Source organism: Suillus paluster (genome assembly GCF_016628075.1).
Source record: "Suillus paluster strain FC165 chromosome Unknown EDB91scaffold_33, whole genome shotgun sequence".
NCBI lineage: Eukaryota > Fungi > Basidiomycota > Agaricomycetes > Boletales > Suillaceae > Suillus > Suillus paluster.
The window spans coordinates 167,870-181,809 of record NW_024537593.1 but is presented as its reverse complement, the minus strand read 5'-3'; the positions used below and the strand labels follow the sequence as shown (position 1 = coordinate 181,809).

Sequence of the window (13,940 nt, the reverse complement as noted above, 5' to 3'; positions counted from 1 at the left end):
TCCTCGCCTGAATCACGGTTGTTTCATGAACTATGCGTTCATGATGAATCAACGCATCACCTACTGAGCACATATACGATACCTGGTGTGTCACCGATGCCTCCACTAGAGCTTGACATTTCGTCGATGAGTTCTTGAGTCGGTGTTCTTGGTAAGCCTGAGGATAATTTACTTGAAGTCCTTCGGGATCCACCAAGCTTTATGTATTGACATCTTGTTGTGCGAGAGGCCTTCTGTGAATCTCTTGGCGGAGTTTGCTAAAGTTTGCCAGTGTGAGTGATATAAGACGCATTAATTGAAACCCTTTCCCATCATTGAGCACTAGCAGTCTAGCACACACCTCCAGTCAACACTTTCGCTTGTTATTACCTCTGACGCTGTCTGTTTGTCCAAAATGAAGGTTTTTCCCATGATGATCAAGGAACAGACCTTCAGTTTGTCCGAGCTGGTAACTGTTGTGGAACTTTTGCGTGATCAACTAGGTAAGTCAGCGTAATAACACTGGCTTATTGTCGCACTCACTTGCTATTTCAGTTCTTACACATGCCCATGCTGAGGCTGGCACTGATCTTCCTAACCAACTGGAAGAAGCGCTAGCAGTAGGCTATTGTCCAGGTTGCGTTCTTCGTAATCATAGGCAGACCTGTTACGTCTGTCAGACTCAGATTTCCCAGGCAGGTTTGTCTATCTCCTCTAGCAACAGCCCTGGAGACTATCCTGAAGGAGGTAAGTTTTCACTTCATGTTTGCTATACCAGATCCTGATCAAACACATCAGACAAGACTCAGAGTGTCTCAGAAACAAGCTCCTTGTCCAGTGTGACTACAGCTGCGAATACTGCACCACCTTCCATCACTATTACTGCTGCAGCTGGTGCTGCACCTCATGGGAGTACTTCTGCTTCAGTCCACTGGTATGTTGTTACTTTTGGATGCGAGACAGGTGTATTTCAAGGCTGGTATGTATCTCCTTCTCATCTAGACCTCTCAATTCAATGTTCTTCCAGGCATAATGTGCATTCACATGTGGTAGGCGTTCCTGGAGCCTGTTTCGGACAGTACTCCTCTCGTGCTGTTGCAGATGAGGCATATGCCCAGGAATTGCAAGATGGCACTGTGCATGAGTTGCCACTCTGATGGTTGCTGCTGCTAGCAAACAAATGTGATATCTAGTGTATATACGAATCGTGTACTTGTCACATGCGTGTTTCTTATCTGTACTTGCTGCCCACACGTTTCTTGCTTGCAATCATAACTCGTTTCTTGCACACATGTTTTGTTCTCAGCGTCTTCTATATTTTGTTCTCTGGGAGTTGAAGTGTGTACCGTGTTGGAATGGTCAACAGTAATATTTGTGTCATGGCACAGGAAGTTCAGCATCTGGCAGGCGCCGGGACAGTCTCAGGCTTGTTGCATCAAAAAAAGATTCCAAGTCAATGGCGAGAAAAGATTCAATGTCGACATTGACAGTAACTGTGGGGGGTTGAAGTAGCTATGTGACTCTTTACTGACAACAACCTTAAGATAAATTCAAGTGATATGCTGTGGCAATCCAAGCTTAGATATCAACTTGAGTGCATTAATCTCCCAATGGTCATTGAATGGTATTATTCTCCAAAACACACTCCATTCTCAGAATAATACCAGTCAACCCCTACCGCTCCACTTGACACCGATGGCAGGTTGTCCATTCAAATACAAGGATGATGCTGAGAGAGCCCAAGCAGTGTGTGAATACCGCAGAAAATACTATAAAATGTGGGTGATTAATTTGATGCATGTATTCTCATAGTCAGATGCGTCCATAGGAACAAGAGGGCCATTTGTGAAAAGAATAACATATATCGTGCAAATTGGATGGCAGGCAATGTCCAGTCTGAGTGCACTACCAAAACTGCGACAACGAAGGCCTGCCCCACCTCTAAGACAAGCAACTCTCAGATCATTATTGTGCCAACTGAAACTGCGACAACAAAGGCCTGCCTACCTCTAAGACAAGCGACTCTCAGATCATTATTGTGCCAGAATCAAAGCAAACCACCGGAATGCGCTCAAAAACTCAACTGTCGCATGTGTAAGGTATTCTTACGACTATGAACTTAATTTTACTAATGTCTTGCCCTTGGTCATTTCACACTGCAAAGCCAGCAGTTCAATTGCGCTCAGGCTGCACTACTGAATTGCACTGGTATACCAGTGCAACAATTCTGTGAAGACCTGTGTGACCAGCTCATATACAGTATCGAGACACAGGAGACCGCCATCTGTAAGCTTCTCGAGGTCCTGGTGCATCTTGAAGAGGTTCAGGTTGGTCTATGGGGACTGGAAGGGAGTGTGCTTGAAGAGATGGGCATGTCAAGATTTTACAAGGAGGTCTGTGCAATTTCTACTCAGTGCAAAAAGACTATAACTGCCATTGAGGAACTGTGGTGCTACGGAACATCAGGGGTGTCAGGGATACCTGACCTTGCTGAAAGGCGCAGGGAGGGGGACTTACTGTATGAGACTTTGTAAGCACGCATAACCGCCGGGTCCTTGTAACAGTAATGCATTAACTTTTTTTAACCTAGTTATATAATTAAGCGAGCAGCATCCTCACGTTCTTCTGCCTTTCCCACTCAATGTCTCAAAACCTTGAGGCACAGTACATGTCTCCTACTCAACACGCATTTCTTGCCGAGCTATATGACGGGTTCGATAAGATCCCCATCAACAACCATAGCAAATTCTTGCAGTCCATTTATGAGATATGGTTCGCTCAATGGCCTGAGCATGATGTCTACCCAGGGGACACACACCGAGAGGTAAAGTTCCTGCTTCTATTCTACTTCAACCTTTGCTCATTCTTGGTTCGCAGTTGATCCAGAAGTATTTTATTAGGAGAAAGGCAGCTCGCTTGTGAGATAGCTTTGACATTGCCAGACATCTTAGAGCTTACTTGGACATGCATACCATCCAGTAAGTGTTCCGCGCATACTCTAACAGCGACTACTCTAACAACGAAGTTCTGGACTCAAAGAATCTGCTTGCAACTGAATATACCCACGGGTTGATACATCGAGCTTCTTTGTATCCTAGATAGATGTTCACAATGACAATGAGATCCTCCGTTTGACAGCCGTTTGACAGTGAAGTATGTACATGGATACCAATTAATGCATTATATGTTCTATGTCTAAGTACGTGTCTGGTGCATTCTCATAGTCGAGCCCCTCCCTACGTGTTCCGGCAGTCCTCAATACAATGGCTCCACCAAGGTGGGCTACAGCTGAGCAAGAAGCCGTCTTGATGTCAATGTTGGCTGAATATCGCACTTACATGCCATCAAAAAATTGCGCGCAGTTCTGGCCAAAAATCAACCGGAAATTCTTCACGCAATGGCCAGTCCATAAAACATACTATCCCGATGTTGATAATGAGGATGAGCTGACTGAGGAGCAGAAGGAGGTGTATAAGACACCGTTGCAAACCTGAAAAAGAGTACACACTCACTCGCATTGTTGAAATATTTGCTTACCATTAATTGCAGCAAATTACGTCTTGGTATCGGTGGCAGACAAACCCTGCGTGTCTTACACGTTTGGGCTGTTCCAGAGTCCTCGACATAAAACAAACTCTCGCAGGAGGTGGGTCCACAAAAGGTCCCCGTGCACTGAAGGAGGTTGAGGTTTACTCACAGATGTACTATGCCGACCACATCAAGCAGTCAGCTGACAATGCGATTGCAGAGAGTGGAATTACCTCTCGCAGTTCTAAGCTTCGCATGCATTGTGAGATCACTGCAGAGAAATATGAGACAGAGTCAATTGACGTCAAAGAGAAGGTTAAGGAGGAGCACCAAAAGTTGCAAGAGAAGTTCCAAAAATCCCGAATGGCCACTGAGGCAAGGGATGAGCCTGACGACGATACAAAGATTAAGTATGTCCTCACATTTTCAACATTTTTTTCAGCAAAACTCACCATTACGCAGAGCAATCCACAAGCTTCTGGTGATGCTAGATCATATCTTCCGACACCTGAGTCATATGACTGGTGGATGGAAGTTCTCTGTCCTCATGGGTGGCTGCGATCCAGAAGCTGGGGGAAATATGTGATTCTTTGAGTATGTACCGATTATCTATCTATAATCAATCAGTAATTAAACAAATCTGACAGCTATCACCTTGGTGAATGTGCCACTGGTGGCCAGTTTGCAGACTCATATGTGATGTACAGTGAGGTTCTTAAGGTGTTTGCGAGTTTCGTGGACAGCACCATCAGTAAGTGACTGGCATGGGAAATCATTTACTCACTAATGCTAAACTTGATGTTTAGAATACGAGGACTCTCTCCCAGCTACTGACCGCAACCACAACAGAGACGCTGAATGCAACTTGGCAAGTGAGGGTTCAGATACTGAGGCGGATGGGGATCACACTGGCGAAAGTACCGCTGCTGGAATAGAGGAGTAGAACACGCTTTATCAGTTGACTCCGAATGAGTATAATGCATCACACACGGAGTTGAACTTAGTCTCTTCGATGGATGGGGTTAGTCAGGTAAGCTTGAGGCTAATGCATCACTTTTACGAGAAGTTAATGCATTACTGCACAGGACTTAAGCTTACATAATACACAGCCGTTGGACTTCAACTACAATAGTCTCCAACTTGCGGATTATGAAGCTGCAATGCTCTCTCTTCTGGAGATGTCTAGCATGGATTCAGAGGGCGCTAGTTCACATCTGCCTTTTCTACCTCCTGTAGAGCGTGAGGTTCCAGTTCCTCCATTCATCTGGCCTACTCCATATGTCCGGCCCACACCTCACATGCCCCTTGCTTTTCAGCCAGATGCGGGGCTCCATGGGTCTCAGCCTCCCGTGACCATCAAAACTCTTACTCATACTCAAGCACCTACACCTCCTGCATCGCAACCACCACCTTTAGCACCTGCAACACCCAGACCTACTGGTCCCTCTACTGTCGCGCCAGATACAGCAATCCCTGTGCCTGAGGCTCAACCTCCGGTGAGAATTGAAGCTCTTGGTCCTACTCCCCCTGCCACATCTCAGGCTCCTGAGATGCCTAGACCTCCTCTCGCTGGATCTCAGACAGACCCAGTGGTACTTGGGCCCCAGCCTCCTGTGACCATTGAAGCTCCTGCTCATACTCCCTCCGCAATGCCTATACCTCCTGCTCCCCCTGCATCTCAGAAGGCACCTGCCTCTGAACCTTGTGCTCCCTCTGCATCTGAGCCAACACCAGCACTTTCTGTGTCGTCTGTGTCAGCAACTGAGCCTCTTCTGCTCACAGTGTCTCAGCTCATTGATCACCATGTTGAAGATGAGCAGCCTGGTGCTTGGCGTACTGGTAGGGCACGCCAATCAGTCCCTTTCAATCGCCATGAATTGGACAATGACATTGGTGATGCTCCTCGACGGTCTGGTCAAGTGGGCGGAGGCACGAGTGCTACATCAAAACGCGGCAGCAAGCGCAATGCTGAAAACACTGGTAATGCATCTAAAAAGTTAGTGTCTTTGAATTTTTGTCGTTTGCCATCATTGAGTTCTCGTTTAGAAGATTGAAGGTTGCATAATTGCGAGTGTTGGCCGTCTTACTGTTGTGTCTGACTGTTAGCTGTATATATTGCTTAACTCAAACCTGTACTCAAATTCATTCTAATATATTGATTGTGCTATACTTCATGTGAGCAAGAATGCTGTGGGACCTTGCTAAGCTACAACAATTATAGATTTGCCACTACAAGCTTGGACTTCACAAAGTTTTAGATGTTCGGGAAATGCCACTGTTGAACTCTACAGACTTCACAAATTTTGGGACACTCAGGAAATGCTGTTGTTGAACTTGTCACACTCAAGTCGAAGTATGGGGTACAGAAGTATGGAGTACATGTGCTCAGCAGGTACAAGAAGGCCCACTACCCTACATCCAAAGGGTCTGAGTGCAAGGGGAAGGTACTACAGAAGGCCCATAAGGTATCCACCCACTTTTTAATGGTCGGAGCAGCTGAATTAGGCAACTGGGGGCTAATGCATTACCTTGAGTGCTAATGCATCAGTGGTGCATTAGGGATCCTTAAAGATTTCTAAAAAGGGAGGATAAGCTGCAGTAACTGTTGATGCATTACAAGTGTCTTACAACTGTAATTACTTAATGCATTAAAATGACATTATGGGCTGGTACTGAATGCATGATAACTCTCCTTGTCCGCAAAGTTATTCAGAAAGAAACACTTGTAACTTTCCAAACATGTTGCGGAGGACATGCTCTTGTCCACTGCCTCGTCATAATCTGGTATCAATTCAACCACATGCGTTGCATGCATTACTCGCATGACAGCTCCCTGTCTATGGCAGTTACCATTTTCATCATGTGTGTATGCACACTCCACAGTCCACATCATGAGTTCAGGACGTTCTTCAGGATGGGAAGCAAAGCGAAAAAACTGGACATAGAGAAGTGGATTGGAGAGGTATGATGGCAGTTCCAGGTCAGAACCTCATCGAACCATCAGCTGAAAAATCAGTCGAACTTGGGTGACATAACTCGTTGTATATAATATCAGTAATGCTCAAACAAAAGGAATAAACATACTTGTGTTGCTGTCAATGCCCGGGCCGTCAATGAGAATAGTGTCGCAATTGCCCAAGGGGAAATTGTTACTCGGCGGGTACACTTGCACTACTCTGCTTGGCATGATGACCCGTGGCTGGAAGGCCAAGTGAAGCTGCAGCCGAAACTTGTTCCACACCTGGAAGCGCCCATATTTGGGGTCCCAGCGGGTGTGCTCACTGCTGGTCAGGGATGAACAACGAATGAAGTCGGTGAGCGCATGATCAAAGTCAGGGAGAGCATATTTTGTGCATATTTCAGCCAGTGACAGTGACTTGTAATCTGGCATAACATTCAATTGAAAAGCGGTGAGCGCGTCTCCAGAAAGAATGCCCTTTAGAAAGTGATTATGGACTGGTCGGGGACCATGAACCGACTTGACCTTGTCAGGGAGAATGCAGGAAACCCAGGAAAGTGCAGGATTAGTAGTTGTGACCTCCTCATCTTCAGTGTGTATGGCATTGACCAGTGGTGCCCCCCGAGAAGTCAACAATGCATACAAGTCAAATATTTCCATCGACTCTTGATGATTAAGGATGCGAACACACTGCTCTGTAAAATCTTTGCTTTGCCAAGCCGTCTGTGGGAAAAGGTCCTTACAGTGCGTTATGAGCAATCACTCCATCATATCAGCTGAGAACTGCATCAACGTGCCCAACCTCCTGATCGTACCCTCGAAGCTTCGCATTAGTTCGAGTTTGGGGATGAAGAAATCTTCTTTGATGCCCTTCTTCCCCTTCCTTGCTTCGGCGGCGACAATAGTGTCCTTGAAAGAGTGAAAATCCGAAAGTGCCTGCATCATTGCTTGGAGTGATTGGGGCGAATGAACTGGATTCTGTGCGAGGTACGTAAAGTCCACAAGGCCGCGGACTGCGTGAATGAATCTAGGTGGAATGGCACCTGCGATTGATGCAATGATAGTGCATTGTATATCTCTGTATTCACGGCCTGTCATTTGCTTGACGTGCGTGATGCTTTTTGTGAAGTGGTGTGTGCCAACCCGCTTATGCTGAACAATGAACCGGGTATCAAGCTCGTAAGCTCCTACAGTCTCCTTCACCCATTTGAGCGGATGATCGGCAAAAAATTTGAAGCAGGTATGGAGAACTTCGCCAGACAGATTGAGAGCTTTGGCCGCTTTCTGGAACTTGTCGAGGTCCCAAGGATTAACTGTTTTGGCAATATCGACGAGGAGTTGCAATGTATACTTTCCGGTATGAGGGGGGTGGAGCATCCCATCACCAAAATCCCCTTGCATCGCCATAGTCAGAGGGGATGTGTTTTTAGCAACTGCAGTGATCATGGTGGCCTCTGGTAGGTTGGATACATGAGCGACGAGCAGTGTGAAAACATGACAAATATATCTGAAAGGGTCAGCCATGAAACATCCCTCTGCTGCCATGGCCTTGAGGTTGGCAAAAATGAGGTCCATGCATTTATGCCATAGCCGTGCCTGGAGAATGCTCTGATAATCCAGATGCACACAAAACTTTGCGATTGGCATGTAGGCAATGCAGTGCCAAGCTCATAATGTTGCTTTGGAGTGGACCTCCGAATCGATATTACCAATGGTGACGAAAATCAGGTGCATCTCGAGTCCTCCAGTAATTCATGTGACAGGAGTTTTATCGGATCCCAAGATGATTGGCACTTTGGTCGCGCCAACAGGGAGGTGGTCCTAGAAATTTGCAAGTCTTTCTGTGACTCAGTGAGGAATGTATTGATATAATGAACAAACCTGGATTTTCCATGTCATATTGACACTCATGTAATCTCCGTATTCACACTGATCTCTGACATTGACACGGTGCGGGTCAAAGGTCATATGGCTTTCAAAGATTGGGTTGCTAAAGAGTTGTTTGACTATGTCCAGTGCATCACACCAAATGAGTTTGATGGGATGGATTGTCTTGTAGCCTGAAAACTCTATTTTAGAGACTTTCCACTCTGTAAAACAAGGGAGCGAGTCCATCCAGTCTAAGAGTTTATCTTTTGTGGTGAAAGACGGTCTTGCATGACTGTTAAACTGTTAAATGTTTACAATCAGAGTTGTACCTACAGCTTGGACAATCCTTTTTACCCATTTCAGCTTCAAAAACTTGGTGATTTGTGTTTGAGTGAGGTTTTCAACCAAGAACTTCCCTAGTTCCCACTCAGCTTCATCATGGAAAGGGTAGTAGCAGTTGATCTTTTGCCGGTATGCATATTCATCGTCTTCCAACGTATCGAGCATATTTTTACCAACACCGAAGACATATCCAGGACATGGATGACAAATACCGGTAGTACTTGAAATAGGACCTTGATGGAATACAGGAGGGACAGGTAATTCTTGCGGTCGTGCTTCGGGTGGCCAACAAGTAGACTGGGAGTTGAGATGCAGAATAAGTGCCTCAATGGATGGAAAATCTCCCCATTTGCAGTTGGGACATAACCTGCAAAGGTACGTGCTGGCCGCTGCAATCAGTATCATGGTAAATTGAATCTAACAGACGCATACTTACATTGTAGACTTTGACTTGCACTGCTTTTCCAGGCGTGAGTGCTGTATCTGAGTGCACACGAAACTGCTAAGTCTTTCAAAGTCCACAGACTACACATCTGCTTTGTACAGTCATCACCTACTGAGCTGTCTACACAGTGAGACGATGGAATTTGCGCCTTCATCTCCCACCATTACCTCTTCTCCTCAGTCAAGTAGTCCTGCTCACACTAACTCCAGTAGTGCAACCCATGTTGAAATCCCTTTCTTGGATTTTTTTCTCAAGAAAACAAACAACTCACCCCATTTGATGACCTCTAATATAGGCTCTGATTATTCAGGTTCTCCCAAAATTCCTCTCTCCCCAGTAGATGAGGTGCCCAATTCTCCTGCAGTGAGAGAGGGCCTATTGTATAGCCCTTCCCATCATGGAAAGCATGGCTGCACATCCCCATCCTGTCGTGGGAAGCCTGGCTATACACATGCAGCGAATGAGCTATCACGTAGCCCTTCACCTCGTGGCAAGTGTCACATTGCATCTCCCCATCATTCATCTTCTCTTATCGGAAATCTTACACCTGCTTCTCCAATGAAGCTCCGCAATCCAACCCTTCCCCCTCATTTGTCTTCTCCTCTAGCTTCTCCCCTTTTGGGGAAGCTCACATCTGCTTCTCCACTGGAGCTCTGTATGTCGGCCTGTGCATCAGGGCAAGAATGCCAATCGGAATTCACAGCCAAAGACATTGCAGAGGTATGTTCATAATATCATTCTATTTGTCCTAGAGGTTCATTCACAATCTTATGATAAAAGCACGAGGAATTGATAATGAAGGGCCTTGTGGAAATGAACTTGTTGACGTTGTATAAGTTATCCAAGGCAAGACTTGCTGGCCACGAGGCTGCATGCCAACATCTTGCAGTTACAACATGGAAGGTTCAGGAGGCAAAGGACTATTTGGAATTTTCCAAGGCGCTCAATGAGGATAACAAAATGCGCCTTAGAACTTCTGATGAAGAATTGCGAAGAGTTAGAGTCGCTCTCACTGGCCATAGCCATTCAGAAATTGAGGACGACAGGAACTACCTTCAAGCCGTCTATGACAATCAATGCAATATTCTTCACGCCATCGCTGCCCAGGCAGACATAATGGGAAAGGTTCTGGGCCTGAATGTCAAGAATGACTTGCTGTCATCTACGGGAGAATCTTCTCATCACCCTCAATTCACCAGCTCAGTTTACCGCAACGGTTCCCATACATCATCCGAAGATGGTGATGATAGTAATGATACCATGGACTCGGACGATGACGAAGAAGCTGAAAGCAACGATGCATAGTTACAACTACACAGCCTTTCCTATCATGGTATTTAAATTTGTCTGCCAACTCACCGCTTGCTAATCAATAGCATCAGTGAATAGCCACCCATTCAAATCTGCTCGGATCATGCCATTTGTATATCGACATTTTGACACGCTGCATTCATAAATCTCCTTCTTGCGACACCATGCTTTCCCCCCCTATCCAGTTATGTTCATATATCTATTTATTGAAATGCCAGGCCTTTCTCGCTTGCCAGATCACTTCATCATGGGACTGCCGTGCTTTTCAATAGCTCCCAGTTTGTACGTTTGGATGTGTTTTATTACCTGTGTGTAATACTAGTAACGGATTTGAACCGATCAATGAAAACCGATCCCCAGCTCTTTCTTCTGACTGCCATCTGCATGTCAACTAAACATCCATCAAAACCAAAGGGCAAGGCTGCTGTGCCCAAGCCAGCTAGAGGATTGGGACTCAACCCATCAGGACTTCCAGCTGCTGAACAACTCAACATCACAGCTGAACAGCCTTCGATGTCAGCGTTCAGTTTCAATCCACACGAAGAGAGTCAAGAGGGCATACAGGAAGGCTGGCAAATTGGGGGCCCAGGTGAGTGATTCGCGATTTCAGAGTCTACCAACAACTAACGAGTCAGACAACTATCAACCCTCTTATGATGATGTGTACGCACCTGGCCCCAGCCGGGAGCAAGGTGCTCAATTCACGCAACCCCAACATGCCTCAAGCTCTACCAGCGCTCGTTTCACACAGCCCGAATCCCTTGGCACTCCATTCACGCAACCCCAACCTCCCTACAACAATCAATTTGCGCACTTGCAGCCCTTCCTCGACAACCATTTCATGCAGCCCGAACTCTTCCCCGATGGCGACAACAACGACAACAATGGTACATCCATCTACGAGGGGAATACTTATGACCAGGGCCAATTTGGCTCACTCTTACCCGACTTTAAAATGCACAGGGGCCCACAGCAGGGTAACACCCACGCGCACGATGACAATGTCGGTACATCCATCTACGATGGGAATACTTATGACCAGGGCCAATTTGGCTCACTCTTACCCGACTTTAAAATGCACAGGGGCCCACAGCAGGGTAACACCCACGCACACGATGACAATGTCGGTACATCCATCTACGATGGGAATACTTATGACCAGGGCCAATTTGGCTCACTCTTACCCGACTTTAAAATGCACAGGGGCCCACAGCAGGGTAACACCCACGCACACAATGACAACGCCGGTACATCCATCTATGATGGGAATACTTACGACCAGGGCCAATTCGGCTCACTCTTACCCAACTTCAAAATGCACAGGGGCCCGCAGCAGGGTAACACCCACGCGTGTGGAATATTGTTACCCCAGTGGGTCAACGAAGCGCCCGACAGGGGAGTCGGATTCATAGACCGGGGGAGTGGTTTCATCCCTCCGGCCACGGATCTAATGCTGATCCGGCGGGGGGAGATCTCTCATGAGGAGGTTGTCCATGTGAGTTCCCCCCTCTTTTCTCATCCTATCTAACATTTGCACAGACAGGGGGGCCAGCACGCACTACAAAAAAATGCAACACGGGGGCTACATTGCCCAGAATGCTATACTTCATGCCACAAGCCCCCCGCAGCGTCACCGAACCGCAGACAAGCATCGCAGCACCGCAGACACCCGTTGTCGCCGAACATCCGGCAGCAATCTCGAAGACCATACACGTGTCCCAGGACAATATCACTCACACTGTGAAGGGGGCAAAAGCTCTGATCACATGGGTGATGTTTACCAAACATGCGATGACGCAGAAGCGGAAGAAACGCGCGACTCAATTCGAGAACATGATCAAAGATTCAACACCTCATTTTTTGGAGGCTGATGGTGAGTTTGTTCTCATATCTTTTGTGTTGTTCTACTAATATTTGTAGCCGTGGTCGAAAATTTTATCACTCACGCCCACCTTAGAAAGGTCTCGAACACATTATCCAGCACATGCAGGAAAATCGCCCAATTTTCACGCAACAGCATTTTCATATTGTATAAGCTGTTCCCTCCGCAAGGGGGCACTGCAACAGCAGAAGGCCATCGCATAGTGATGGTGAACAAATTGATCTGGGGCACTGACCCATTGTTGTTCATGCATGCAACTTTGGTAGACAAGGTAAGTTGATCTCGCAAGTTCCTAATACTTTATACTTACTATGGGTTTTTTTCAGCGTGGGAATATTACCATAGACGCGAAATTTCAAAATGCATTTATCATGGCTGGCGTCGTTCAATTTGTGTGGTACTCGGGACGCGAAGTTTTTCTCGGCAACTTACCACTAAAGGCTATGAGATTTGTGATGGCCTTGGTCGGCAGCGCTATGCATTGCACATTGCAGGAGCAACAATCAGCTGTCATCACAGTCGACGCTTTTGGTGGTCCGCACCATGAAGAAAATTTTCACGAGATTGTGTCAGCTTTTGATAACCTCACTACAGAAGAGCAAGTTGAGTTTGACAGTTATTTGCAGTATGTGTTAGATGTTGGACCCTCGCAGGCAGGCAATAGAGAGAGCTCATCCGAGTCAGATTCTGAGTGATGGGCCTCCTAGGTATAGCACATAGTTATCAGATGTAGATTACACTATAAAACACTGATATTCGAGGTGATAACAATGAGATCTCGCATCGGCTTGTGTGAAAGTCACTTCAGGGTCCAACATAACCAAAAACAACCGTTTATGGAGGCATACCTGAGCTAACTAACCAAAAACGAACATTTATGGACACATACCTGAGCTAACCCGATTCAAAATGCTTGGAAGCACTTTGCAAGTGACTTTTCAACAAAGTTGCATTTTTAGATGTAGCATTACTGTCCGTCTTGAGCAGCCGATAGTGTCATATAGATATATCTTTTATGGACTATTAGCCAAAAAGTCCGATACATCATCTACTCTAATTGTCCACTGTCCATGGGGAATGTATCCTACATTCTAAATTACAAATCTTGCTGGATAAGCCCACATGTTCGCATTTTCAGCCACCTACTGTGGGAACTTCTCCACAACACCCAAAACATAGCCCATTTTGGGTATTCTCCACAATATCAACCTTTCCCACACCCTCCCCATCCATCCCTGGCTCACCAACCACATCACAATTAGATACAGCTTGCATTTATGTAGTGGTATAGGTTATATACACATAATAGAATATAATAGACCGCTTTTTCTCTTTATTTTTGCACCAATACCTGGTACAGAGCCTCTGCAAGTGTGACATAATGGAAAACATATCAAAAACTGTTTCGCATTTTTTCCCCTCCAGTATTGGGGTACTCTAGCGTGTTTAGAATATGTTTTTAAACATATATGTACCTATCACAGCCCTTATTTTACCTCCTAGAGCGCCCTATATCATGTACTGTGCTGTACTAGCATAAAATAGAAAATAGCTACGCATTTTTTGAGCTTTAGGTATATAGACTTGTAAATATGATCCCCAACATCCCTTTCAATAGTATATGC

General features: G+C 46.0%; 7 protein-coding genes across 7 annotated transcripts; 6 read left to right on the top strand and 1 right to left on the bottom strand.

Moving 5' to 3' along the window:
* Positions 1-394: 394 nt before the first annotated feature.
* Positions 395-1,136, top strand: EDB91DRAFT_1249427 (uncharacterized protein; the record flags this gene model as incomplete). The annotated part of the gene is made up of 5 exons (XM_041323084.1): positions 395-482; positions 535-599; positions 660-726; positions 778-958; positions 1,007-1,136. The coding sequence occupies 5 exons, from the start codon at positions 395-397 to the stop codon at positions 1,134-1,136; spliced, it is 531 nt and encodes a 176-aa protein (XP_041176235.1).
* A 1,484-nt stretch (positions 1,137-2,620) lies between these two features.
* On the top strand, positions 2,621-2,901 carry EDB91DRAFT_1249426 (uncharacterized protein; the record flags this gene model as incomplete). The annotated part of the gene is made up of 2 exons (XM_041323083.1): positions 2,621-2,803; positions 2,857-2,901. 2 exons carry the CDS (start codon positions 2,621-2,623, stop codon positions 2,899-2,901), a joined length of 228 nt encoding a protein of 75 aa, XP_041176234.1.
* Positions 2,902-3,242: 341 nt separating this feature from the next.
* On the top strand, positions 3,243-4,450 carry EDB91DRAFT_1249425 (uncharacterized protein; the record flags this gene model as incomplete). The annotated part of the gene is made up of 5 exons (XM_041323082.1): positions 3,243-3,446; positions 3,529-3,917; positions 3,970-4,089; positions 4,155-4,258; positions 4,314-4,450. 5 exons carry the CDS (start codon positions 3,243-3,245, stop codon positions 4,448-4,450), a joined length of 954 nt encoding a protein of 317 aa, XP_041176233.1.
* A 69-nt stretch (positions 4,451-4,519) lies between these two features.
* On the top strand, positions 4,520-5,561 carry EDB91DRAFT_1249424 (uncharacterized protein; the record flags this gene model as incomplete). Its single annotated transcript, XM_041323081.1, has 2 exons — positions 4,520-4,537; positions 4,593-5,561. 2 exons carry the CDS (start codon positions 4,520-4,522, stop codon positions 5,559-5,561), a joined length of 987 nt encoding a protein of 328 aa, XP_041176232.1.
* Positions 5,562-6,166: 605 nt separating this feature from the next.
* Positions 6,167-9,344, bottom strand: EDB91DRAFT_1082869 (uncharacterized protein; the record flags this gene model as incomplete). Its single annotated transcript, XM_041315548.1, has 7 exons — positions 6,167-6,414; positions 6,592-7,161; positions 7,282-8,062; positions 8,348-8,635; positions 8,669-9,044; positions 9,114-9,202; positions 9,321-9,344. The coding sequence occupies 7 exons, from the start codon at positions 9,342-9,344 to the stop codon at positions 6,167-6,169; spliced, it is 2,376 nt and encodes a 791-aa protein (XP_041176231.1).
* Positions 9,345-9,935: 591 nt separating this feature from the next.
* EDB91DRAFT_1082868 (uncharacterized protein) lies at positions 9,936-10,427 on the top strand (the record flags this gene model as incomplete). Its single annotated transcript, XM_041315547.1, has 1 exon — positions 9,936-10,427. One exon carries the CDS (start codon positions 9,936-9,938, stop codon positions 10,425-10,427), a length of 492 nt encoding a protein of 163 aa, XP_041176230.1.
* A 390-nt stretch (positions 10,428-10,817) lies between these two features.
* EDB91DRAFT_1249420 (uncharacterized protein) lies at positions 10,818-13,010 on the top strand (the record flags this gene model as incomplete). Its single annotated transcript, XM_041323080.1, has 5 exons — positions 10,818-11,022; positions 11,069-11,928; positions 11,973-12,306; positions 12,354-12,586; positions 12,642-13,010. The coding sequence occupies 5 exons, from the start codon at positions 10,818-10,820 to the stop codon at positions 13,008-13,010; spliced, it is 2,001 nt and encodes a 666-aa protein (XP_041176229.1).
* Between the last annotated feature and the right edge of the window lie 930 nt (positions 13,011-13,940).